The 25651-nt window shown below is 39.1% G+C and overlaps 1 protein-coding gene across 3 annotated transcripts in view; it reads right to left on the bottom strand.

Moving 5' to 3' along the window:
• The window catches only part of LOC126236935 (esterase FE4-like), a 212734-nt gene that overhangs the window by 45361 nt on the left and 141722 nt on the right, over positions 1 to 25651 (bottom strand). For 2 of the 3 annotated variants that reach the window (XM_049946624.1, XM_049946625.1), the window contains exons 2-5: positions 24956 to 25093; positions 21477 to 21608; positions 21168 to 21318; positions 2819 to 3004 (exon numbers count right to left, since the gene is read on the bottom strand). The exons of the other annotated variant lie outside the window; for it this stretch is intronic. In XM_049946624.1, coding sequence (XP_049802581.1) covers positions 2819 to 3004; positions 21168 to 21318; positions 21477 to 21608; positions 24956 to 25093 — 607 coding nt within the window. The remainder of the gene's footprint in view (positions 1 to 2818; positions 3005 to 21167; positions 21319 to 21476; positions 21609 to 24955; positions 25094 to 25651) is intronic. 3 annotated transcript variants of the gene reach the window in all.

Below are 25651 nucleotides of genomic sequence, written 5' to 3'. Positions count from 1 at the left end.
GTCGACTAAACGACTATAAAGGGAGGGACAAAGAGAGAGGGGCAAGGGGAAGAGTGTTTCTAACACCCATGCTGCTTGCCATCGAGAACGAAGTTTCGTTCCTGATGTGTATCTAAATTCAACACAAAATATATTATAGAATCATTTACAGACTGAGACCGCCATACCACTGCAGTTCTGTAAATCACCTCTGAAACCTCGTTTGCAAATAAGTATGGCCTGCTCTTTCCTGAAATCTCTGGGAACAGTTCTCTCTTCAACAGATTGGGAGTATATCATATTTCTGAGTCGAGGTAACTCACTGGAATTTCGTATAGATACTAGCATGGACTGCATGTCGTCCGAAGGCCTCGTTGTGTTTTAGCAGTGTTAGCTGACTTTCGACACCACCAGCAAGGACAACATTATCTTTAAACAGTTCAAAGGTGCATCAATTAAATGATAGTACTACACTCCTGGAAATTGAAATAAGAACACCGTGAATTCATTGTCCCAGGAAGGGTAAACTTTATTGACACATTCCTGGGGTCAGATACATCACATGATCACACTGACAGAACCACAGGCACATAGACACAGGCAACAGAGCATGCACAATGTCGGCACTAGTACAGTGTATATACACCTTTCGCAGCAATGCAGGCTGCTATTCTCCCATGGAGACAATCGTAGAGATGCTGGATGTATCCCTGTGGAATGGCTTGCCATGCCATTTCCACCTGGCGCCCCAGTTGGACCAGCGTTCGTGCTGGACGTGCAGACCGCGTGAGACGACGCTTCATCCAGTCCCAAACATGCTCAATGGGGGACAGATCCGGAGATCTTGCTGGCCAGGGTAGTTGACTTACACCTTCTAGAGCACGTTGGGTGGCACGGGATACATGTGGACGTGCATTGTCCTGTTGGAACAGCAAGTTCCCTTGCCGGTCTAGGAATGGTAGAACGATGGGTTCGATGACGGTTTGGATGTACCGTGCACTATTCAGTGTCCCCTCGACGATCCCCAGTGGTGTACGGCCAGTGTAGGAGATCGCTCCCCACACCATGATGCCGGGTGTTGGCCCTGTGTGCCTCGGTCGTATGCAGTCCTGATTGTGGCGCTCACCTGCACGGCGCCAAACACGCATACGACCATCATTGGCACCAAGGCAGAAGCGACTCTCATCGCTGAAGACGACACGTCTCCATTCGTCCCTCCATTCACGCCTGTCGCAACACCACTGGAGGCGGGCTGCACGATGTTGGGGCGTGAGCGGAAGACGGCCTAACGGTGTGCGGGACCGTAGCCCAGCTTCATGGAGATGGTTGCGAATGGTCCTCGCCGATACCCCAGGAGCAACAGTGTCCCTAATTTGCTGGGAAGTGGCGGTGCGGTCCCCTACGGCACTGCGTAGGATCCTACGGTCTTGGCGTGCATCCGTGCGTCGCTGCGGTCTGGTCCCAGGTCGACGGGCACGTGCACCTTCCGCCGACCACTGGCGACAACATCGATGTACTGTGGAGACCTCACGCACCACGTGTTGAGCAATTCGGCGCTACGTCCACCCGGCCTCCCGCATGCCTACTATACGCCCTCGCTCAAAGTCCGTCAACTGCACATATGGTTCACGTCCACGCTGTCGCGGCATGCTACCAGTGTTAAAGACTGCGATGGAGCTCCGTATGCCACGGCAAACTGGCTGACACTGACGGCGGCGGTGCACAAATGCTGCGCAGCTAGCGCCATTCGACGGCCAACACCGCAGTTTCTGGTGTGTCCGCTGTGCCGTGCATGTGATCATTGCTTGTACAGCCCTCTCGCAGTGTCCGGAGCAAGTATGGTGGGTCTGACACACCGGTGTCAATGTGTTCTTTTTTCCATTTCCAGGAGTGTATTTCTTAATTTAAATTTCTGAAGCAACATTTGAGAACAAGATCCTGCGTGTAGTTTTTCATGTTGCTAATGTCAATTTAGGATCCTGTGTCGTCAACTCTAATGCCTTCACAATTATGTTTATGCTTATTGACCGTATTAAGATGTGGCAAGAATTTCTTGCGGTCATGAGTGTTTCACCGTTAGGTATTTGCTACGGTAGCTATGAAAATCTGTGGGAACTGGCCTTTTGACAGCGAAGCGTCTGCCCTTTATCGTCTGTTTTTATGAGAATCTGTTTTTAATTTTAATTTGTGGCATAATATCTGCAACTGAAATAATTTCCGCTTTAAGAGATTTGCATTTCAAGAAATTTGCATTTTAATAGACGGCGTACAAAATTTCGTGAGTATATAAACTATATAACCCTCCACGGAAAATTAGAAATAACAATTTGAATCAGAATACTTTACGAGATTTAATTACTCACGCCAAATTTTGATACGGATTGTAATAGAACATTAGTTCTTCTCCATTTCAAGTGGAGAAATCGATAAATTAAAAAGGTCAGTGACATCATTTCAAAATTAACAACATATATTTTTATAAAATATCAGTCAGTACCTACACCTCTAAGGGACATTAGCTACTGAGTAACAAAATTTTTGGAACCGTTTACTGAAGTCTCACAAATTGTAAAGTCGCAACTGAATACACAACATTTATCACGAACCATTAACTTGAGCTCCATGAAAATGAAATCATTTCCTTGTGTTGATAACATGCATTACCTTGCATGATAGATTTCGCAATGTGGAATTTTGGCAGTGAGAATACATAGTTATGGGCTAAGGATTCGTTGTTTCCTGGGTACACATATATAACAATCACATGAAGCTAACCAGTTAAACTAAGAGCCGGTTAAACGATTAACTTAAAATAGTAATGAATACATAGCTTAGTTACCTTTGCTAAGAGGAGAAAGGAGGTGGTAATGAATGGACGCCCCTCCAGCGCTTTGACCCAGGATAGTTACTTTCTCTGGATCGCCACCAAACGCTGCTATATTCCTCTGCACCCAGCGAAGGGTCTCCACTTGATCCTTCAGACCCATATTCCCGGGAACGACTTCATCTCTGGTGCTCAAAAATCCTACGAAGAGAACTACTTGTTACATTCATGGTAATCCGTAAGTAAAAAACATGCCTTACGAAATTTGTAACTAGCGCAATAGCTATTAGCTAGCAACAAATTTCGTAAGGCGTCCCCAGAAGTACATCAGGCGGTCGTAACTCTCTGTTTATCCGTGTTTGTTTTCAAATATTGATTATGGAAATATGGTTCTGCCTTGAATATACACAAATTCTCCTTCTTTATAACTCCAATATGTTTCAGAGAAGTTTCATCCTTAATTTATTTTCTATTAAATGCCATATAAAGAAATTTTGCATGATACTACGATGCAGTTTTGAGATTATGGTATTTACATTTATAATATTGTTACCAGAAAAATGTGACACTCTGACATTTGGAGTACATCTGAAATTTCGCTCTAGTTCGCCATCAGCAATTAATCACGATCTTTTAGCATTATGTTTCGAATATCTACCAAAACGTTATCCCTACAATGAAACAATTGTGTATCCTCTTTGCTGATGTTAGATCATAATACTACTGTCTGCCGTCAACGAACGTTCCCTACTTCATTCTTTAACTATCGTTTATTAGGATGATGTATTAGTTTTCGTAATGTTGGGGGGGGGAGGGGGGGGAGTTGGTGAGTGGGAGGGCGGTCTTTGCATGTAAACTGAATATACTCCTTTTTTTTTATTTCGCTGTTTCATATCGCTACATGGCGTGTAACCAGTGCGTCCTGAAATGCACTGTGTCACTGTTTATCAGTTATTCACTTGTTACGCCATCTTACTTGCCCTGCTTGCGAATTTCGGAAGTATGTAATCACACTGTGCTTTTGTGTGTGTATTTATGCGTATGTGCATGTGTGCGTGTTTATGTGCTGCGATCTTCTAAGAGTTCTTTTAGAGCTGAAAATTGGATTTCATTACAAAGCACTGTGTATTCTTTCATTATTTCCTTTCTTTCTACTATGGCTTTTTCTATTTGGAAACTTTGTTTTGTTAAAGTTTATATTGAAGTCTGTTGCTGTATTTAAAATTTTTAGGTTCATATTTATGTCTGTTGCCTTACATTTCATGTTCATAAGATGATCAGCAATTGAGAAGTATACTTCTATGTTCGGTATATCTAACGGTGAAATTTCTACCTGTCTATTCGATATAAATTTAGTTGTTGTGTTGACATGCAGGTTTACAGACTCGCGTTGTGCTTGTCTTTGTTAGTGCTGGTCGTCATCAGATTCTTTTGTATAGAGTTGTCTGTTCTGTAAACTATTTTCAGTTCTTGCTTTTTCAACGTGTAGCCAATTCTGTGAGGTGGTTTGCCTTTTTAGGTGTGTGTGCGCCTCTTGTTATTTCTTGTCACTGTTTATTGTCCAGATGTGTTGAGTGTATTTATGTTCTGTGTGCTTATATTCTTTGTGTTTATACGTTAGTATTCATGTGTTTGTTGCTGTATGTTGGGTGCATCTTTCATTTTTGTTCTAATTACTTGGTTTGGTCTGTTATGTCTGTTTTGTGTCGACTTTCAATTTCTTTTTGTTTGATTATCTACAGCTCATTTCTTTAGTTGTTCTCAGTGACTGGAGTTTAATTCAATCTACGCAACATGTACCGGAAATCAGCTTGTTTCTGTGTCATGGGGTGGTTTGTGTTGTGAAGACTCTGCCGGTGCTGGTTAGCTTCCTATTTATGGAAAACTGGTGTCGTTTCTTGTGTCTGTGTGTTGTAACGTCTAACGTATTTAATTTTTTGTCCTTTAATGACTCTATGGTGAATTTTATCTATGGATGGACTGTATACATATCATTGTGAAATGTACAGTCGGGTGTTTCACCTAGAAGATTTATCATGGCACCTACATAACGATGTCAGTATGTTAATCTCTAGTGTTTGGATTTTACTATAATCCTGCGCGAGCAGAACTAGTTGTCAGATAAGAAATAGTATTGCTCCACAATTAAATTCAGAACATTTGTTGTCATTTCTATAAGTGGTTAGGAAGTTATCATTTCTATAAGTGGTTAGGAAGTTACATTTATTTCTCTAAATGTTGTTTGAGGATGATGATGATTTCTGCAGTACGGATGTTGGTGTATCTGGATGTAATATTTAAAGACGTGAGTTTAGCTGTTGTGGGTATGTTGATGTTTTTAATCTTTCGTATCAGCTCCTCCATGTTGTCTAATTTTCTGTTGTCTTTGAATAAGAGTATTTCTGTAAATATGTGTGTATGTATGTAGCGAGATGATATGAAGTACACTTGTACAATTTACAATTGGCCTGGTTGGAATTGTCTGCTTCTGAATTTTTGGATAGCTGTTTAAAATTGACCGCTTGGGGTTCTTTTCATTTCGCCACTTCCTTTTACGTTTTGTGAATGTATGTAAGTTGGTTTTTAATAATTACCTGTATTTTCCTGGCATCTTTGTGTTGCATCACTCTACTGTACTGTTGTCCTCTAGATATTTTAGAGTTTTATAGTTTACTGTATTCTTTCTGTTCCATTATGATCATATCGTTCCCCTTGTTAACTTGTGTGAAGAAGTCACTGTTGTTTCTAAGTTTATACTTTATTTCTCTGCGTGTTTTTCCTTCTTCACTTTGTTTTCTGACTTAATGTTACTTTCCTGTTACCTTATTATCCATTTAATTTCCTCTGCCATTACGCACGAAAGTTCAAGATTTTATTCTATCGTTGTTGTTTTATTATCTACAGACTTCCTTTTATTAGACTCTACATTTTCTTATGTGTAATCTGCATATTCACATTGCACTTAGGTCTTTTTTTCTAACAGATTTACTCTTTATTATGTGAAGCTTACGTCAGTGAGACTGACCAGTCATTTATGGAATGTGTGAGTTTCTTTGCACTGTTTCCTAGCATTAGTTTGTTTGTTTGTTTCCAAATGTGTATAGCTTTTGTTGTTGTTTTTCCTATTTTCTTTCAGTTACTGCCTCTGCATTACATTTCACACTATGCCATTAAATATTTCAGAGATTTTTATATATTTGCTGTTTAAAGATGAATTTCAAAACTGAGCTTCTCCTTCTGGGAATGCATTTCATTTCGGCTACTTTTTGTATGATCAACCATGGGACACTTTAAAGGGTAAATTACAAAGCAGTATAGATAAGATCTCTCTCTCTCTCTCTCTCTCTCTCTCTCTCTCTCTCTCTCACACACACACACACACACACACACACACAAGTGGGGAGAGAGAGAGAGAGAGCATCGGTGCATATGACGTCTCTGTCCGCTCCATTTACTGTATTACTTTTGCGTATAAACCACAGCAAATTTCTCACACTTCGAAGGGAAATTATTTCATACTTTAGTAATAGCAGCAAGCTTTACAGAGCTGTAGATACAGTACCTGACAAAAATGTGTAGTATACAGATAGGAAGCAAGCAACGAAATGGAACATCAAGGAATGATGTTATTTTAGGGACTATAATATGGAGTCAGGTTCAAGAACAACTTGGCAATATGAGCCCATTTATCACTGTGACATTGCACCCAATCTGGTCTCAATGAATGCACTGATTTAGCTAGGAATGCTATCAAAGTTCCTTGTATCCTCTTCTGAGACAATCTAGCCCACAACTTTTGTAAGTGGTCATCCTGGGTACTGTCTGTGAGATGGAGTTGATGTCCAAGCTGGTCGTGCATATGTTTTATTGGGCTTAAATATGGGGATCTTGTTGGCTATGGGAGCCCCTCAACATCATGTAAACAGTTCATAGAGACACAAATCACATGTGGACGAGCATTGTGCTTCTGATAAATGGGAACACAATACTGTCACTTGGTAGGTGAGCATGGGGGAATGTCTATGACGTATCATTGAGCTAAGAGAGTTCCCCAGTCACTAACTGCCGTGATCTGAAGTCATACTCTCCACACCACAACCTCAAAAGTAACACCGCTGTGCCTTCCCAAAACAATGGAACAATTGAACTTCACCCAGTCACCACCATACTAACTAACGGTAGTCATCTGGGGCAATGCAGGACTGCGATTCATCGTTGAACGCAGTGCGACGCCACTGATCACCAGTCTATGCTTCCCAGTACACGGCACCACTCGAGACACATGCGTTTTTTTGTGGTGTTAATAGCAGTTTGTGCATGGGACAGTAACTCCTTAGACCAGCAGGTGCTAGTCTCCAACTAGTGGTGCAGGATGACACAGAATATTAAAGGAATTCCGCTATTCGTTCTCGGATGGGAGACCAGTCGGCCAAATGGATACCCATAATGAGGCCCCTTTCGAGCTCTGTGAGTTTCTGATAACGCTGTGTCACAGTGTAGGTGGCATCTCTGTGTTCTTCTGTCATCATTCAGTACTACGCCTCTTATCTACTCTACCAGGTTTAGTAACAACACTAAAAACGAACAATGCTAAGAAACTCTGTTGGACATTCTACCTGTCACAAACTATTACGGCTGAAATCATATTATGCTCGTTGGTGGTGTATACATTTATTATGTTACACTGTAATCTGGCCATGTCTTCAGGGTACTTGTCTTCTTTTGTCAGGCATTTTAACTGACGATAACAACAAAGTGAGACCCAAATGTAAATTCGTCATAGCGACCGACATTGTTGGTCCTATGATGTGACACTGGTCCCGCATTCGGTAGGATGGCGGTGAAATCCCTGTACAGATACGAAAATTCATGTTGTCTGTGATTTTCCTAATTCAGGTGCTAATATTCTAACGGTTCCGTTGTAAAGGAGCAAGCCGATTTCCTTCCCCATCCATTAATTTGGAGTTTCTTTTTCAGATGTCTACTAACTTTGTAGTAAGCCGAAAGACCAAACAAGTAATGATATCTGAGATGTACAAGCGTAATGTAATAGGGCAGAAACGCGCTTCACATAGGTACAGTAATTCAAAATCGTCCAAGCCGGACGTCAAATATGCAAACTATGTTGACAGATATGCAACTGGGCTTGATTTCTTGAGGAGGATTCTTGAAGAATGTACTATTAGGCGATAAACATTATACGTATAGAAATTAGTTGAGCTCGTATGGGCCTTCACCAAGCCTCATGTAAGGATTGTTAGACATATATCTCCAGACTAAAATCTTGCAAGACACATTTTAAAGTACGTTTGGATATATATTTCTATTATGTGCAATAAGTTCTTCTCCTGCACAAAAATATGTTTAGTATTTCCTGCATAATACTAAACATCTTTTAGCAACCAAACAGCAGTATGCTCTACGGATATAACAATAGTTAGTGAATCGCATGGATGCCGTAAGCATTCTGCATTCATCTTGTAAAGTGTTCTTTGCAGGAACGTGGGTACTAACACAGGCAGCATAGCCAAAGATAGCAGAACATCAAACGAACGAACTTCAGGGTGCAACGTACTTGGATTTGATTCAAACGGTTCGCTTGAAAATCTATCAAAGAAACTGCGAGTATCTACTATCATATACATGCATGGAGTAATTATTTTGTTGATAAGTTTGAATGAGTGAAGCTTAAATCTTCTCACATATAAAAAGAACCGGACAGTACACAATATTATTGCATAGTAATCAGCAGTCTGGGGACTAATGACCTCAGCAGTTGAGTCCCATAGTACTCAGAGCCATAATCAGCAGTCTCTTTCAGGAAAACACCTACTTTAGATAACGACGATAATTTCATACACGAAAACTCAAATTCAGTGATTGGTCTTAAATTTGCATTCACAGGGGAAGACGTAACGTTAAAAATAAGTGATAAATATATAATATATTCATCACTTTTCATGATTAATATTGCACCGCCGTAAACAAATGAAACAGTATTTCATTGATAGACAAGGAATAGGAATCACCACTGGTTTTCAAACGTGGAATAGTTTCAAAATGTTCAAATCATCGACCATTCACTCGTCTTAAACCTATTATTTGTTGATGTCACAGCTGGAGAACATTATGTAGCAACCTACTCGCCGAAATTCTAAGAAGATTCTGGTGTCTTTTGTAATTCTTAAATTCTGTTCTAAATGATACACCACTTAGAAAATGTCAGTTTCTTGTCTATGAGATATTGCTGCTTCAGAGTAAATCCTCATACGCTGTAAATAGTATAGGCTGTGTCTACTGTTTTTGACAAGTTAAAACTGCGTTATCTTTGCTTCATCACTTTGGTAAGTTGTCCAGATCAGCCAGTTAGGTGAAAAACGATACACATTCATTTTCATGTTTATTAATATGACCTTCGTTTTAGTATTCAGTTTGATGTATTACACACAGTTAAATTCTTCTGTAAATCTGTTTGTATGTTAGTAGTAGAGCAAGGAGAGAATGGGAGGAGAATGTACTGACACAGCACTTCCTTATCTGTGGTGTCATATGATATCAGAGACAACTGCGTTCATCATATTTCGCTTACAGCAGCATCAGCGCTTCCTTAACTCCAAGGTCATTCCAGGACTTGCGATATCCTGCCATGTGTCAAGGTCAAGGATGGAAGAGCTTGCTACACCCTTTGTACTTTCGCATATCCTTCACGAAGTACCCAATCCCCACACCCATAGCACCCCCTGCTCTCCTGCATTCGTGGGAGTGAGATAAAACTGCAGTTTGCATGCACGTCATATTTCATTGATACTAGCAACCGTATGCACCCACTGTGCCCTGTACTTCTGCAAATTTTGCATGAAGCAGGCCCCACCCCACACCCTATGCTCCCATGCTCTCGCGCTCACATTCTGCAGCTATGTTTGCATAACTGACTTCAAAAAATTCTTTTAAGCACTGGCTCACTAGCCTTCACATCGGTAACTTTGGTTTTTATTGTTTGTGCATCTATATCTGTAGGACTAAGTTGAGAAGATTTAGGAGCAAATCTCCATGGTTATGGAATGTGTAAGTACATTAAATTACAACAGAAAGGCAATAAGAGATAAAATAAAATGTTTATAGATCCTAAAGAGACAACAAGCTATTAGTTTATGTAAATGCTATCAACAATGTAAAACAGGATCTAGCTTAATTTTTCAATGAAACTCTCGACAGAATAGGACTAGTGCTACTTGAGAAAGCTCTTCAGTTTAGGTTTGAAAGCGCAAGGATTACTGCTAAGTATTAAGGTAGCTTACTTCAAATGGATGCAGCATAATAATGAACTCATTTCTGCTCAAGAGTCCAGGAGGTGCCATCCAAATCCAGATGCAGATCGGATTTAATGCATTTCTACCTATTATGAACAAAGTGAACACTCTGAGAGAGAGAGAGAGAGAGAGAGAGAGTGAGAGAGAGAGGAAAAGGCCAATGTCAGAATACCCAGACAGATGCAAAGGGGTCTAGATGAGGTTCGCCAATTTACACCATTTATTGCCTGAACCACCTGTTTCTGAAGCAAAAATACCCTATGAGAACGGGAGCAGTTACCCCAAAATGTAATAACTTACGTCATAATCAAATAACAATCAGCAAAGTAGAGTACTTCATGTGTCAAACTATCACTTACTGCATACACTGTTCTGACAGTAAAAATGACAGTTACTAAGTGTTTGAACAAGATCCTGAACATGGGCTTTCCACGACAGTTTACTGTCTACCTGAACGCCTTCAGCTTTCAGTCTCAATAACCATATGCCCATTGTGTGTAATTAGAACATCAGCTTCTGTTGAATTGTTTGTCATAAACAGTTAAAGCTGAATCTTATTGTGATTTAGCGTTACTTTACTTCCTGCAAGCCACGAACTTATGTTTTCAACTGCACTATTTGAAACAATGCGAATGCTGCACACATCATCCTTTACTACAAAGCTAGTGTCATCAGCAAATAGGAATATTTTAGAATCAACTGTAATACCAGAAGGCATATCATTTTTTATAAATATGGAACAGGAGTGGCTCCATTACTGTTCTCTGGGGCACGCCCCCCCCCCCCCCCCCCCCCATTTAATGGTATCCCACTCGCCCACTCGGATCACATGTCATAACCATTCTCAATAATGTTCAGAAATTTTGTCGTCTATCCTTAAAGTAAAAGGTGAACCAATTGTGGGACTCTCCCCATATTCCATAATGGTTCGACTGCTGGAGCAATATTTTTGATCAACATAATTACACCCCTTAGTTAAACAAAAAATGATGCCTAGCTTCCAAAACCTTTTGCCTATTGCATCTGGCACCTCACAGAAAAAACAGAATACAGCATTTTCAGTTGTTAAACCATTTTTAAAACCAAACTCTACTTTGAAATCAAACTATGTTCAATGAAATGATCGATTATCCTCACATACACCGTATTTTCAATAACTTCATCAAAACATATGGCACAGAAGTAGGTCTCAAATTGTCTACATCTTCCCTTTTTATAAAGCAACGTTACTACTGAGTACTTCAATCGTTCAGGAAACTGCACATTCCTAATTGAAAAATTACAAATATGGCTAAGTACAGGTCTAACATGTGCTGCACAGAACTTAAGTATCTTGCTCGATATTCCATCATATCCACGCGAGTCCTTAATCTTCAATGATTTAAATATCGACTCAGTCTTTCCATTGTCAGTATCACAACCGAGTATTTGATACATCAGTCTCGGAAAGCCATTTTCCAAGACAGTTATAAGATTCCATGCAGGAACCACGCCTTCTTTTTAATTTGCCCGCTTTGTTCGGAAAGTGATTATTAAATAATGTACATATACCTAACTTATCAGTAACACAAATATTTTTACTGCATAATGACGTTATGTACTCGACCTTGTACAGGTGATCAGGCACTTCCTTCACGACTGACCATACGATTTAAATTTTATCCTATATGATTTAGCTATTCTATTTGCATATCACAAACTCTATGCCCACCTAACAACATTTTAAGCCTTAGAGTACTGTAGCTCGATTGTGACTACATCTAACATTTTGAGGTAATTCACACTTTGTTATAAATGAGTCCCCTATCCCACTAGTCAGCCAGGTAGTACCCTGTTTTGAACGTTCTAATGTAAAGCAATTTTCAAAGAACGTGAGAAATGTGTTAAGGAAAGCATTATATTTGTCAGCTATGATGCCATCACTACAAACATCCTGCCAATTTTGTTCCTTAATGTGGTTTAAAAAACTTTCCTTTTCCTTGGATTAACTTTTCTGCATAGTTTGTAACTGTACATAACTTTTATTTGGTGCTATATATCATTCAGCAAGGAATGTTATAACGAACAGATAGCATATTCATGTATAAACGATTAGAAACCAACATTGGTGTATAAACTGTAAATAAATAGCAACTCTTATTTGTTGAGAGTGAGGTTCTGAACACAAAACATTTCCCACAAGCTCAAAGAACGTAAATAAACGCAAGTCCTCTTTCACATCTTACTTGCTCTTGTCATCGAAAAATCGATATTTCTCTATGAATAATTATGAAGCATTTCCCTGGAAAATATAAACAAAGGATTAGGAATTCGTATCCATTGAACATGAGTTTTACCTCAAAAACCATCCTACAACCCCAGAAATTGCGAAATCTAGCAGATCCAAGTTCTCCAGTCACCAGTTGATGGCAGCACTAAACGGATAGACCGTAGTTCGATATTTGTATAACGAAAATAGATGTCTCCAATGGCTATTAAATTAATTATTTTTCACATTCAAGATGATGAAAAATTTGTGAAATATCCGCAAAATACAGCAGCAGAGCGAAAAATTGCTATGTCTGCATTGCTACTAGAGGTTTATCTACGGGAAACGAAGTTCGATCCCGCAATATTTTAAAATCTAGTCTACAATGTAGAATAAAGTGTGTGTTAATTACCAGATGTACATATATTCTTCACATTACTGACAAAAATTCTGAAGTATTTGCCTCAGCGGTAGATTCCAACAGTTCACACTCGAGAATTTAGGCCTAAAAACTCGATGTCGTAAAACTGCCCTGACCAGGCTTATAACAGCAGAAAAATAAGTGTTAACGTAGCAGCCAATTAGACAAATTGACGGTAAGTAATGAAGCACACTCTCAAATAAAATACTTCCGAGACATTGCTAAAAGCTTGATAATTACATTCCCTTGCTGAGGTTAATACAACTTCACAGTACATTCAAGCATTAAAAAAGGTTCTCGAGCACTTTTTTCGGAGGGATGAAGATAACGCATTGTGTTATTCATTAGAAATCACATAAACGTAGCTATTCATTGCCAATTATTGCTACTATTACAAATGACACAGTAGTACCGAAGGCCATTTAAATAATAGCAGCTGGCAGCCTGAACGCTCCCAAAAAGCTTTACAGACTGTATTTATCAGTTATTATGCTCACAGCATTCTAAATTAAATATGTCAGCAGCGCTGTTCACGTTGTTCAGTATGTAAATTTAGCATTCGGTCTGTGCAGTCGAGTGGACTGCAAAAATTAAAACCTGTAATCTCCTACACGAACGCAAACACAGACATATCACAACTGTCTTATTAGGAAAGGAATGAAACAGGACAGTGGTCATTGTTACAACAAATATGTAAGTTACGGAAACCAGATACATGTACAGCTCGTAAACACACAACCAAACACTGCAACAGTGAGAGATGTGACATTTCCAAAGACAATGTCAGATTCGATATCCCAGAAAAAACTATTAGCCCAAATTTATTGAGAGCCATCTCACACGAATCATGCATACATAGTGTGTTAATGCATCTGAATTGTCTGTTTGACTCATTTAAGTAGACGCTTATCGTAGCATAAACAAAATCGCTACGAAAATTCGACTTTGTACCCCCTTGCAGACACAAACAGCCATCATAATACGCCTAACGCCTAATGAAAGTGTAGTATGACTACACTCCATAGCTACTAAGGCTAAACAGTGTAACAACACTTGCAAAAATGATGCTATTCTCTATAATATACGAATATATAGATGTAGATATGTAAGTCATCGTGTTCTAAAACATTAGTGCATCACATCCAGAAACGATGTTAGAGTTTGTACCAGTCCATGGCCTCAGCTTTAATATACGGTTAATATCAAGCCATCAATTAAATCGTTCATGTCAGCACTTCCAATACACAAAACGCAAACAAAATAACTGCGAATATTAGGAGGTATGGTACCTCAACAATGTAGTGTAACAGCATGTCAATGCCAGATTGCAAAACCGAAGACATCGACGTCGAAATACACGGAAAATAAAGTGATTGCAGCGGCAGTAGCGTTGCAGAATTAACAAAAACAGCCAATGTGACGTAATTATATTCCACAAGAGTGTAGCTGGTAAGTCATCAACCACATACCTACACGGTCTTCCAAGGGGACCAGACATACCATCCATTGTATGTTTTCCAGGCAAGTAATACAGTACTCAGTTACGTGTCTGTTCCCTTTATAGAACCTATCAGGTGCTTACCAATATTTCACATATTTAGTGTACTATACAACTTTTACCCTACAAAGGGAAGTCATCCACCTTGAACAGTCAGTCGTAACTGTCTTATCGTATAGCATAACTCTAGGTGTCACTGTATAAGCGAGATGTCGCCTCCAACCTAACATTACACTTCACCTTGGAATAATTTTATAGAACTACCGAAGCTGACTGGATCCTTTAATGTATATGTATAGTGTAGTTCCGTGAGGTGTAATACGAGCGCTGTGTATGGATTAATACCGTCATAACATATTTACAAAGAATGGCGGCGGATAATAACGTAATGGGGTGGGTCAAATGGCTCTGAGCACTATGGGATTTACTTCTGAGGTCATCAGTCCCCTAGAACTTAGAACTACTTAAACCTAACTAACATAAGGACATCAGACACATCCATGCCCGAGGCAGGATACGAACCTGCGACCGTAGCGGTTGCGCGGTTCCAGACTGAAGCGCCTAGAACCGCTCGGCCACACTGGCCGGCGAATCAGAGCATACAGCTGCGGCCGACGCATTACCCGACTGGGTGCTCAGTACAAGGAGTGGAACTTGCTACAACTGAGTGATATCAAATTGTTGTTTTTCGTCCTGTTCTCATGAGCTGTGAACAATCTGACGGTAGCAGGAAGGAGGAGCTGTGCCGGTGTCAGTGATTTACTACAAGTCGATACTGCTGACATTGTGTCCTCAAACCAAATTGTTTTACTTATAATGCATCATAAAGTTGATGTATATAGTACTTCAGCAAACCTTTCAGGTAACATCACAATAGTAACATATACTGATGGCAATATAATGCTGTTTACCCAAGCGTGTTTCCAAATAAGCTCAATGCCTCACAGTCTGAACGTTAACGTATTTGATTCATAAATACGGTAGAGCATGTTTTAATACACATATTTAACAAATCACAGTGTTCGTGGGTTACTTTATGAACTGAACGTGTGTACTTGCTTACAAAAAGGAAAGAAATATATTGTGCTTTATAACTGATAGATATTAACATGAGAACTGTGGAGTATAACATGTTAGAAACGCCAAAATACGCTATTTTCTTACACTGTTGTTAATTACATTCAATGAAGATCTAGCTATAGACAATGTAGTAGGCTCCTAAAAAAGCAATACACAATGGAATGGAGCGTGCTCACTTAACTCAGGTTGGTAATGTGTCCACAGGGAGTGAATATTGCACCCACCTCGTCCTGGAATAATATTTTACATCTTTTTCACATTTGATACATATATTAATACCCTTATAATTCTTTAAAAACAATAATAGTGTACCACATGTTGCTTCATGTATGTAAACATTTTTCAATAATAATCATTTTCTTCTCCTCCGTCACAACCTCATACGACTCGGTAACACTTGACAAATAATTTTCTTTTACGCATGATAAATTCACTGTATATACAATCCTGCCCATGGGCTGCTATAATATCTCTAAACTCATTGTCAACACACAGGCATTGTTGAATAATACCATGCACAATAGTGTCGAACTCATTCTTCACATCATTACACAATGGATGTGTCTGATCATTAGCAAAACATACCGCCTCACACAGCACTCCGATGTTTACAACACTCTGCTTTTTAATAATACACACTTTGTCATACGATCCAGTGGACTCTCACTGAAAGCACTTACTATTGAGGCGCTAAGACGGTTATTGCTGGGAGAGATATTAGTGTCAACGTTGACATTTTCTGGCCTGAACTCGTAGGTTAATTGGCTCTCAGTGTACAAAAGTCTATTGCAGAAGCGATACCATTATATCTGCATGAGCTGCACTTTCCTATGACATACGAACTCCTCTATTTCAAACAGCTCCCACCAAAACCCAATACAGAAGAGATGCCGACATTGACACGCTGCAAATTGCCGTCGCTCAAATAAAACGTTCACGTAAACAGCAATATGCCAATAAAACCTGGAAGAGGTCTCCTGTGCTTCCTTGCAGATTTCCTCCATTATTCCTCGCAGACACACTGTCGTTCCAGTGTAGGACAACACAGTGAATTTAGCGTGTATAAAAGAAAATTATTGCTCATATGTTGCCACATGGTATGTGGTTTTGACAGAGGCGGAAAAAATAAATATGAATTTTTCAATACCAAAAATGTTTACATATATGGAGCAAAATCTAAATATTATTATTGTTTTTAAGAGTTATAAGGGTTACGATACATGTATAAAATGTAAAAAAATGTAAATTTTTTTCTAGGACGAGATGGGTGCAATATTCCTTCCATGTGGGCACATTAACAACCTGTGGTAAGTCTGCAGGCTCCATTCTCTTATGTGTTGCTTGTTTGGGAGCCTATAGTTTTTTCAGCTACATTTTCATTCAAATTAATTAACACAGTATAAGCAAATAGTGGGGTTTTGCCTTTGTAACATCTTATACTCCACGGTTCTCACATTAGTATGTATCTGTTGTAAAGTACAGTCAATGTCTTTCCTTTTTGTAAGGAATTTCACACATTCTGTTCATAACCCTATCCACGAACTTTGTTATGTGTTATACATATATCTATTACAAAGTGCTCTACCGAGTGTCGAAATCAAATACAGAAACGTCCAGAAAATGGAGCCTTGACATTATTTGTAAACATGCATTAGTAAACAGCATTATATCGCCACCAGTATATGTTAGTATTGTGATGTAACTTGGTAGGTTTGCTGCAATGCTATATATGCCAACTTCATGTTGTATTATCAGTAAAATGATATTTTTTAAGGGTGCTGTGTCAACAGTAACGACTTGTAGTAAATCACTAACACCGCCACAGGTCCACCTTCCTGCTACCGTCAGATTGTTAACAGCTCATGAGAAATGGACGACAAACGACACTTTGATATCACTCAGTTGTAACAGCTTCCACTCCTTGTACTGAGCACCTAATCCGGTTATGTGTCTCCTGCACCTGTATGCTGTGTCTCCGTCAGATCTGATAGCACCGCGTCGGAAGCCCCCTCTAGTCTTTGTCTACTGGCACCTATGAAGACCAATAACGACATTCTGTCTGCACACGGCTAAAACAGGCTACTCTGCTCCAACTGTAGTACTGTATGGATACAGGAGAAGCGTTGTTCTCCACAATACCGTCGACTGTATGTCCGTCGGTCGTTGTTTAGTACTCTTGTCACACATGTCGCGGAATTAACCATGAAATCACGCCCTTGTGCTATTATCCGCCGCCATTGTTTGTAAATGTGCTATGTCGATACTAATTCATACACAGCACGCATATTCCACCTCACAAAACTACAGTATAAATCTAAATTAACGGAACCAGTCAGCTTCGGTAGTTTTATAAAAGTATTCAGAGGTGGAGCGTAATGATCGGTTGGAGGCGACAGCTCGCAAATACAGTGGCACCTAGGGTTATGCTATACTATAAGACAGTTAGGAATGACTGTTCAACGTGAGTGACTGTCAGCGGTACAGTAAAAGTTATATGAGATATTAAATATATGAAATCACAAGCCAGGAGTGCTATTGGTAAGCATGTGGTAGGTTCTATAAAGTGGCCAAATACGTAACTGAGTACGGTATTACCTGCCTGGAGACCGTTAAGGAATGGATGGTGTGTTTGGTTCCGTATGGAAGACTGTTTAGCTATGTCATTGATGACTTATCAGTACACTGTTGTGGAATATTATTACGTCACTTTGGCAATTTATGGTAATTCTATACCGCCATTGGCGCTGCAATCACATTATTTTCCGTGTATTACGACCTCGATATCTACGTCCTTGAAAACCGGCACTGACATGGTGTTGCATTACATTGTTGAGGTACCATACCTCCTAATATTCGCAGTTATTTTGTTTGAGTTTTGCGTATTGGAAGTCCTAACAAGGACGATGTGATTGATGGCCTGATATTAACCGCACATTCTAGCTGAGGCACCTTCGTGGACTGGTACAATCTCTAACCTTGTTTCTCGATGTGATGCATTAATGAATTGGAGCACGATGACTTACATATCTACATCTATATAGTAGCACATTGTAGAGAATAGCATCGTTTTTACACGTGCTGAGACACTGTTTAGCCTTTGTAGCTATGGAGTATAGTGAGACAACGTCATTTCTTAGGCGTTATGTGTATTATTATGGCTCTTTGCGTCTGCAAGCGGTACAAAACCGAATTTTTTTAGCGATTTTGTTTATATAATGATAAAGATCTATTTAAATGAATTAAACAGACAATTCAGATGAGATAATTTATAATTTGTGCTTGATAAGTGTACGACGTCATGCAAGATATTATGGTAACTAGTTTTTTTTCTGAGATACCGACTATGACATTGTTTTTCGAAATTTCACATCTCTCACTGTTATAGTCCTTGGTCACGTGTTTACGAGCCAAATATATAGGCGTTACAGTGTGGAACCGCGCGACCGCTACGGTCGCAGGTTCTAATCCTGCCTCGGGCATGGATGTGTGTGATGTCCTTAGATTAGTTAGGTTTAAGTAGTTCTAAGTTCTAGGGGACTGATGACCTCAGCAGTTACGTCCCATAGTGCTCAGAGCCATTTGAACCATTTAACGAATGTATATATTTCTGTTGTCTGCGTAATATATTTAGTAAGAAATATGGGTTCCCCTTCTTTTCCTTTCCTAATAAGACAGTTGTGTTGTGTGTGTGTGTTTGTGGTGGTGTATTTGAATACAAGATTTTATTTTGGAAAGCCAAATTTTTTGGTAATGCAACGTCACAGCTTAAATACTCGCTTTGCGTGTTTAACAGTGTAAATAGCACTGCTGATGCATTGTTTTAGGATACTGTAAGCAATAATATACAAATACAGTAAATAAAGCTTTTAGGGAGCCTTCTGACTGCTAACAGCTCTTATTTAAATGGCTTTCGGTACGTCTGTGTTATTTCTAAGTAGCAATAATTGGCAGTGAATAGCTTAGTTTTTACGATTTCTAGTAAATAGCACAATGCATTATCTTTGTCTCTCCTTAACATAGTGCTTGAGAAGCTTTTAAATGCTTGAATGCACTTTTAAGGTGTATTAACCTCGTAACCATCATGCTTTAGCAATGTCTCGGAGATATTTTATATGAGCATGTGCTTCATTACTTACAGCCAGTCTGTCTATTTGCCTTCTAAGCTAACACTTATTTTGCTGGTGTTGTAAGCCTTGTGCTTCAGAATCTTTCTAAATGCTGGAATATATACTTTGTAGGTGTATTAACACAACAAGCAATGCCAAATAGTACTTTTAGCACTGTCTCGGAAATATTTTATTTGAGGGTGTGGCTCAACAGTCAGTCTGTGTGTTTGCCTACTTAGCTAATACTTGTTTCTTTTTTCTGCTATAAGAATGGACTGTGTAGTCTTACGGCAGCAACTTTTCAGGCCTACAAACAACTGTTGAAATCTATTAATGAAAAATACTTCTGAATTTTCGGCACAAATGTGAACAATACGTGGACATGTGGGAATTAACTCATGCTTTCTTCTACTTTACAGACATTTCTTTAAAAAATATTGTTCGATCGAACAGCGTTTTCCGTATATGAACGTCTAGTAGTAATGTAAACATAGCAATTTTTTGCTCGGCTGCTGTAGTTTTTGGATATTTTACAAAATTTACAACTTCTTAGATGCGAAAAATAATTAATTTAATAGCTGTTGGGGACATCTATTTTCGTAATACAGATTTTGAAGTGTGATCGATGTATTCAGTGCAGCCACCGGATTGTCGCTGGAGAACTTGGATTTTCTATGATTTCGCGTTTCCTGGGCTTGTAGGATGGTTTTTAAAATAAAACTCATGTTCATGAATACGAATTCCTAACACTTTATTTTCATTTTTCAAGCATTTGGTTTCCAATTATTCATAGAGTAATATCGATTTTTCAATGCACCCATGTGCTGGTAACAGCAGCATGTGAGATGTGAAAGTGGACTTGCATTATGTATTTTTAGTAGCTGTTTCATAGTGTATGTGCTAGAAGACTCACTTCCAACAAATAAGAATTCCTATTTGGTTATTTATATTTTATATGCCAATGCTTCAGTTATTTATGTATTCAGAAATATACTATCTGCTTGTACGAGTATTCCATGACGAACGATATGTAACTTCACATCAGATCACCAATCCTCAAACGAATTTCTTGGTAGTCAGTCATGTAAACATAGATTGCTTTATCGCTTTGATAAATTGTCTAGAACAAGCGTTTAGGTGAAATAAAATTTGTATCCATATTCGTGTTTGTTGATCCAGCGCTCTTTTTAGTACTCTGTTTAATGTTTCACATATTTTTAAATTCTTCCCTGAACCTATGTGTGTGTTGTACAACAATACTATTTCAAAAACTAAATTTTGGTTCCTTTGTGCTTACGTAACTGCCATTTTAACTCTTGAAATCCCTTTATCGGCTGTTACGGATGTATAAGAATACGACTACGACCAAAACTATTAAGTTAAGTAAATTACTTATTCATCAGATGACCGATGATAATTGCTTTCATTAATTCCAGTACAGGGTCTAATAATACAAAAGGATGACTCTGCCGATTTGACACAGATGAACAAGTGATTACACTAAACAACGTGAGCAAGCAGTCAACTTAAATGTTCTGTTCAAATTTTCTTCACAGCACTAATAAAAAATAGAAAACTTTTCACGAAAAAGAAACCATATCGAATTATTTTCATGATGTCAGTTTAAAGCAATGAAAAAAAAATTTCGTTTTACTTTGTACAGTATATTATCCGAGAAGATTTGATATTAAGAATTTTTACCGAGAATTCCCAGGCGGTAATTTATGGTGACGAGTATGACATCGTTGTCCACGAAGTACTCCGGTTTTCCGGACGTTCCAGCTCCTCCTGTGAAACATCCACCGTGGATCCAAACAATAACTGCCTTCTGTGTTCCATTCTGTGATGGCCTCTGTCGAAAATAAGGAATACCACAACGTAATACGAATTTTTGTAACAAATAGTTACGAACACTTCTTTTTTATAACACTTTTTCTCATTCTAAAGTATTGAAAATATTATCTGATTACATTAATGATGTATCTACTACCTGCCATAGTGAACACATACCCCTGGTCCGTAAACGTTGAGGTAGAGGCAGTCCTCTTCTCCGGATGTTTTTCCGCTCTTATACTGAGGGCATTTGCCTCCTATATGCAGGGCATCTCTGATGCCAGACCACGCTGCTTTTCTTACTGGCGGCTGGACAAATAGAAATTTCTTCTGGAGATCTCGTAACTTACAAATAATGTAAACAAAATAAAGTTGTAGGCAAAAATATATTGAAACGTGTGAAATGTTCTCTGAGAAGGTGTTGCATTGAATCTGCGTAAAATTAAACCGTTATCTTCAATGGAAAAGTAAGTGACTGTCAAAGAGATGACGAACTTGCTCAGATGATAGTGATGTAGCGGTGTAAGACAATGCTGTTTACGGGTAAAGTATCTCGATAAACTAGATAAGCTCCAGTACAGTTGTTTTCGGACGTACATCGATACCTGAAATTGTACAGAAGTTGTGTTGTTAGAAGCAGAAGAAGATTATATGGCAATCCAGTATAAGAAGGAGACAATAAAAGTTACCCTGGTATCATGAGATAAAAAGCGCTTAAGGACGCACGGAGTGAGACCAGAGAGGGGCAACGAACTGTAGAGTTCCTTGACAGTTTTCTAATGTGGAAAAGAAGTGTAAAACTAAACTGAGCCCGCTGTATGAAAACAGATTCAACATTATGGGTTGGTGGGACCACTTTGACCCAAATTAATTTCAGGAATATTTCGAGATCTCCAGTGTTTTTGTACTCAAAAATACACGGAAAGTAGATGTTATTCACTGAAAGAAGTTGGTTTTAACTTTGATTTGATTGATTACATTCTTATGCTCATTATAGAGCTTTACTTTTTTTCTGTTCCTTCCACACAGCTTCGACAACTCATCGTCTCTCCTTGGACAGCATGTCATCTACAACATGAACGCCTGTTGTTCAGGAAACTTTCTTTTAACCTAAAATAACACCTATATCGAGCAACTGTTCATACACATCCCCCGCCTGTAACGCATTCGGAATATTGTGAGAAGTGACATACTACCTTCATCAGAACCTTCCGGTATCTTCGACAATTCTTGATGGATCCAGTAATATTGGTACAAATGGACAGAACAGCAGAACAGACGCTGCTGTGGACTGCACATTTTGCTCCACAATGGAGCACTAGGCAAAGGAATTACTGGATTGTTCTAATTAAACTGATGGTGTTCCGAGAGTTGCAGTGTGGGATGTAGACTTCGCGGGACACTGAAACGCGGAGTGCGGTATATATATATATATATATATATATATATATATATATATATATATATATATATATATATATATATAAGTTCCACTTCCTTCCACCGGGTAAAATATGGTGCTGTAAGCAGTAAGAATGTCGTGTGGGAGCAGGAAGAGAGAAGGAACGATCAAACACATGATAATGATAGTTCCGATAGTTTTGTTAGGATATGGTGACAAGTTACAGCATGTGTTCGATATGGCGTCGCGACTCAGCAACATGCTGCATTCATAACATAGCAAGGTCGACAGATATCTGGTGTAATCAGGATAGTATGTTGTCGTATGCTATTCTTAAGATGAGGAAGGGAGATGAGGACATAGACGCATTCTTGAAAAGCTGGAATCACTTGTTGCTCAAAGAGATCCTTATAACGAACAAATGTCACCGTACACCTAATACCCTGCGAGATGGCATCGAAGGAAAACGTACCGAGCTGGAGGGAGATTGTGAAACCAAACCACCCACTCACATGAACTGAGTGCAGTGGATGTTCCTGCACGTGTGGCTGAGTAGAACTCCACATGCGACAGTCCTGTGCATTCGCGACACCGTGCATAGTAAAATGTGTCTCGTCAATCCAAAGAATATTCACTGGCCACAAGTCATCCGTTTCCATGCTTGCCAAAAAACGAAGGACATAGTCATGGGGTCGTTGCCGATTTTGGGACATCATTTAGTGCACATTCATGAATCCTGCACGAATACCAATGTAAAATGCGCCGCAAAGTCTTTTGAACTGTTGACCAGGGGAAAAACAACTCCCATGAACAGTTCAAGAGCTGACTGCAAAATCTGAGGTATGTACTGCACCGTCGGCTATAGCTCCAGCAACATCATCAATAGCTGCAACGGGCATGGGCCGCTTCCCTCTCCCTGCTGCAATATTTGAGTCACCTGTTTCTTCAGGTTTCTTTAACATACTCGGTAGCAGATTTACTGACAATGGACCTCTTCGCAGCTGTTTCTGTCTGCGATATTACCTCAGGGCAGTGATATTACTGTCGCCGTTCTGGTAAATTAATTTTACCAGCGGAGCAATGTCCTCCTCAATATCCATTTCCCTTCGTACGGAAAACTTCAACCTCCTTAACCTTTTACATCGACAGAGACTTCACAACAGGAATCAACACGAGTAGTCTAGCGACAAACAGCAAACTGACGTCATGACAGGAAACATTTCACATTATGACTGTTATCGCGTCGTGTTTTGACTTGGTGGCACAAAATAGAGCTATCATTTTTTTTTTCAGTATACTTTGCGAGGGTACCGATTAATGAACACACCTACGATGTTTCAGAGTCGCACAATGTCTGCAGGAGGCACTGCAGCATTTCGATCACCGACAGTTCAATTATAACCACTGGTACCTTCTACACAATCGGCCTACACCTACAAGAAATCCGGTAACATGATTTGAACACTATATCTACGAAGATTATTGCTCTTTGCTGTTGCTGATACCTAACATTCTTCTAACTCAACAGAATTTTGTTGGTAACGACCATAAAAACGTCAGTTCAATCTAATTCTGTGAATGAGATTTTCCTTACATTCAATTACAGTGTCATAAAATGCTTTCAAGGAAACACATACATGCGCTTGCCTCGCCTACTATTCACCGTATCCCATGTCCCGCTTTTAACTGTGGGTCGATAACCATTTATCATAATATACTGCTTAGCTACAGATTTTTGTAAGTAACATGTATCGGCTGACATAATTACGTTGCGTAACCATCTTTCTTGTTATTTTTGAGCTCCTCTCACCCGATATCATATGATATTTACATACGTAGTGGTAGCTACTAAATCCGAAGCGCTTACAGTATCTATTAAACAAGAAATAAAAGAAAATTGTCAAATTACTAGACTGTGTGCACACGGCCAAAATTTGTGGTAGTCGAATCACTTGATGAAATTTAGGAACTAATTCCTACAAGTCACACTTGTATTAAGTGCAATCTAAAGGAATGTAATGCTAGCCTAGTTCGGTCAACAGCTCGGTCATGGTGCTGCTATACAGAGATAGCAGCAAAGTCCCTCAACAAAATACAAAATGAAGTGTAATCATAACCAAATGCATTTTCAAAACTACCCACAGAAGTTCAATTCAGAATAAGATAGGATTTTAAATGTGTGGTGTAAGTTGTCTGAACTTTTCTCGTACACTAAGCAAAAAATTAAATTGAGTATCAGTTGTAAACCACTTACCTGGAAACGGAGATCGTCAACTGGCGGTTCCGCATACGGAATACCTTCAAACTTGAACATGGATCTGTTCGTGTACGTTTGTGACATCTGTCCTCTCAGAGTGCCTTCTTGTATGTCGACTGTTACATACTCTTGTGCCTTTAAGAAATGTATTGGAAATAATTAGATGATAAACAAAATAATTAAATGTTTACCTAAGTAGCTGTGTAACAAATTCAAAAGTATTTCTGCGACTTTTAGGTCATACAGCAATGCGTCGGCATCAACAAGAAAAAATATACAGGATAAATAACACGTATAAATTAGAAAACGCTTATACAGTGGAACGGAGCTAATAAACTGCAGATTCAAAATATTGTAACTGAAACCAGAAATAAGTATTTCTGATCTTCTCAGATATTTTTTATGAAATGCTTAAGACGACTGCTATTACTATGGGGCCCACAAACCCGACTCCTGTCCCTACCCTCATCCAAGTAATTTCGTTCTGGGTCTCTAACGATCTCGGCATCGATGGCGTTACTTTCTCATCTTCATTCATCAACACAGAATTCTGCATCTATATGAAGTAAGCAGCACTTTTTGCTATACTAATGGCATGCGTCCAAATGCACATTTAACATTCTAGATCTTTGACCATGGGAACGGGGAACAAAAGTTTTCAGTTTCTTTTTTTTTTTTTAATCTGCACTGTGT

The sequence above is a fragment of the Schistocerca nitens genome, chromosome 2 (genome assembly GCF_023898315.1).
Source record: "Schistocerca nitens isolate TAMUIC-IGC-003100 chromosome 2, iqSchNite1.1, whole genome shotgun sequence".
Classification (NCBI taxonomy): domain Eukaryota; kingdom Metazoa; phylum Arthropoda; class Insecta; order Orthoptera; family Acrididae; genus Schistocerca; species Schistocerca nitens.
This window is presented reverse-complemented; position numbering and strand designations above follow the sequence as displayed.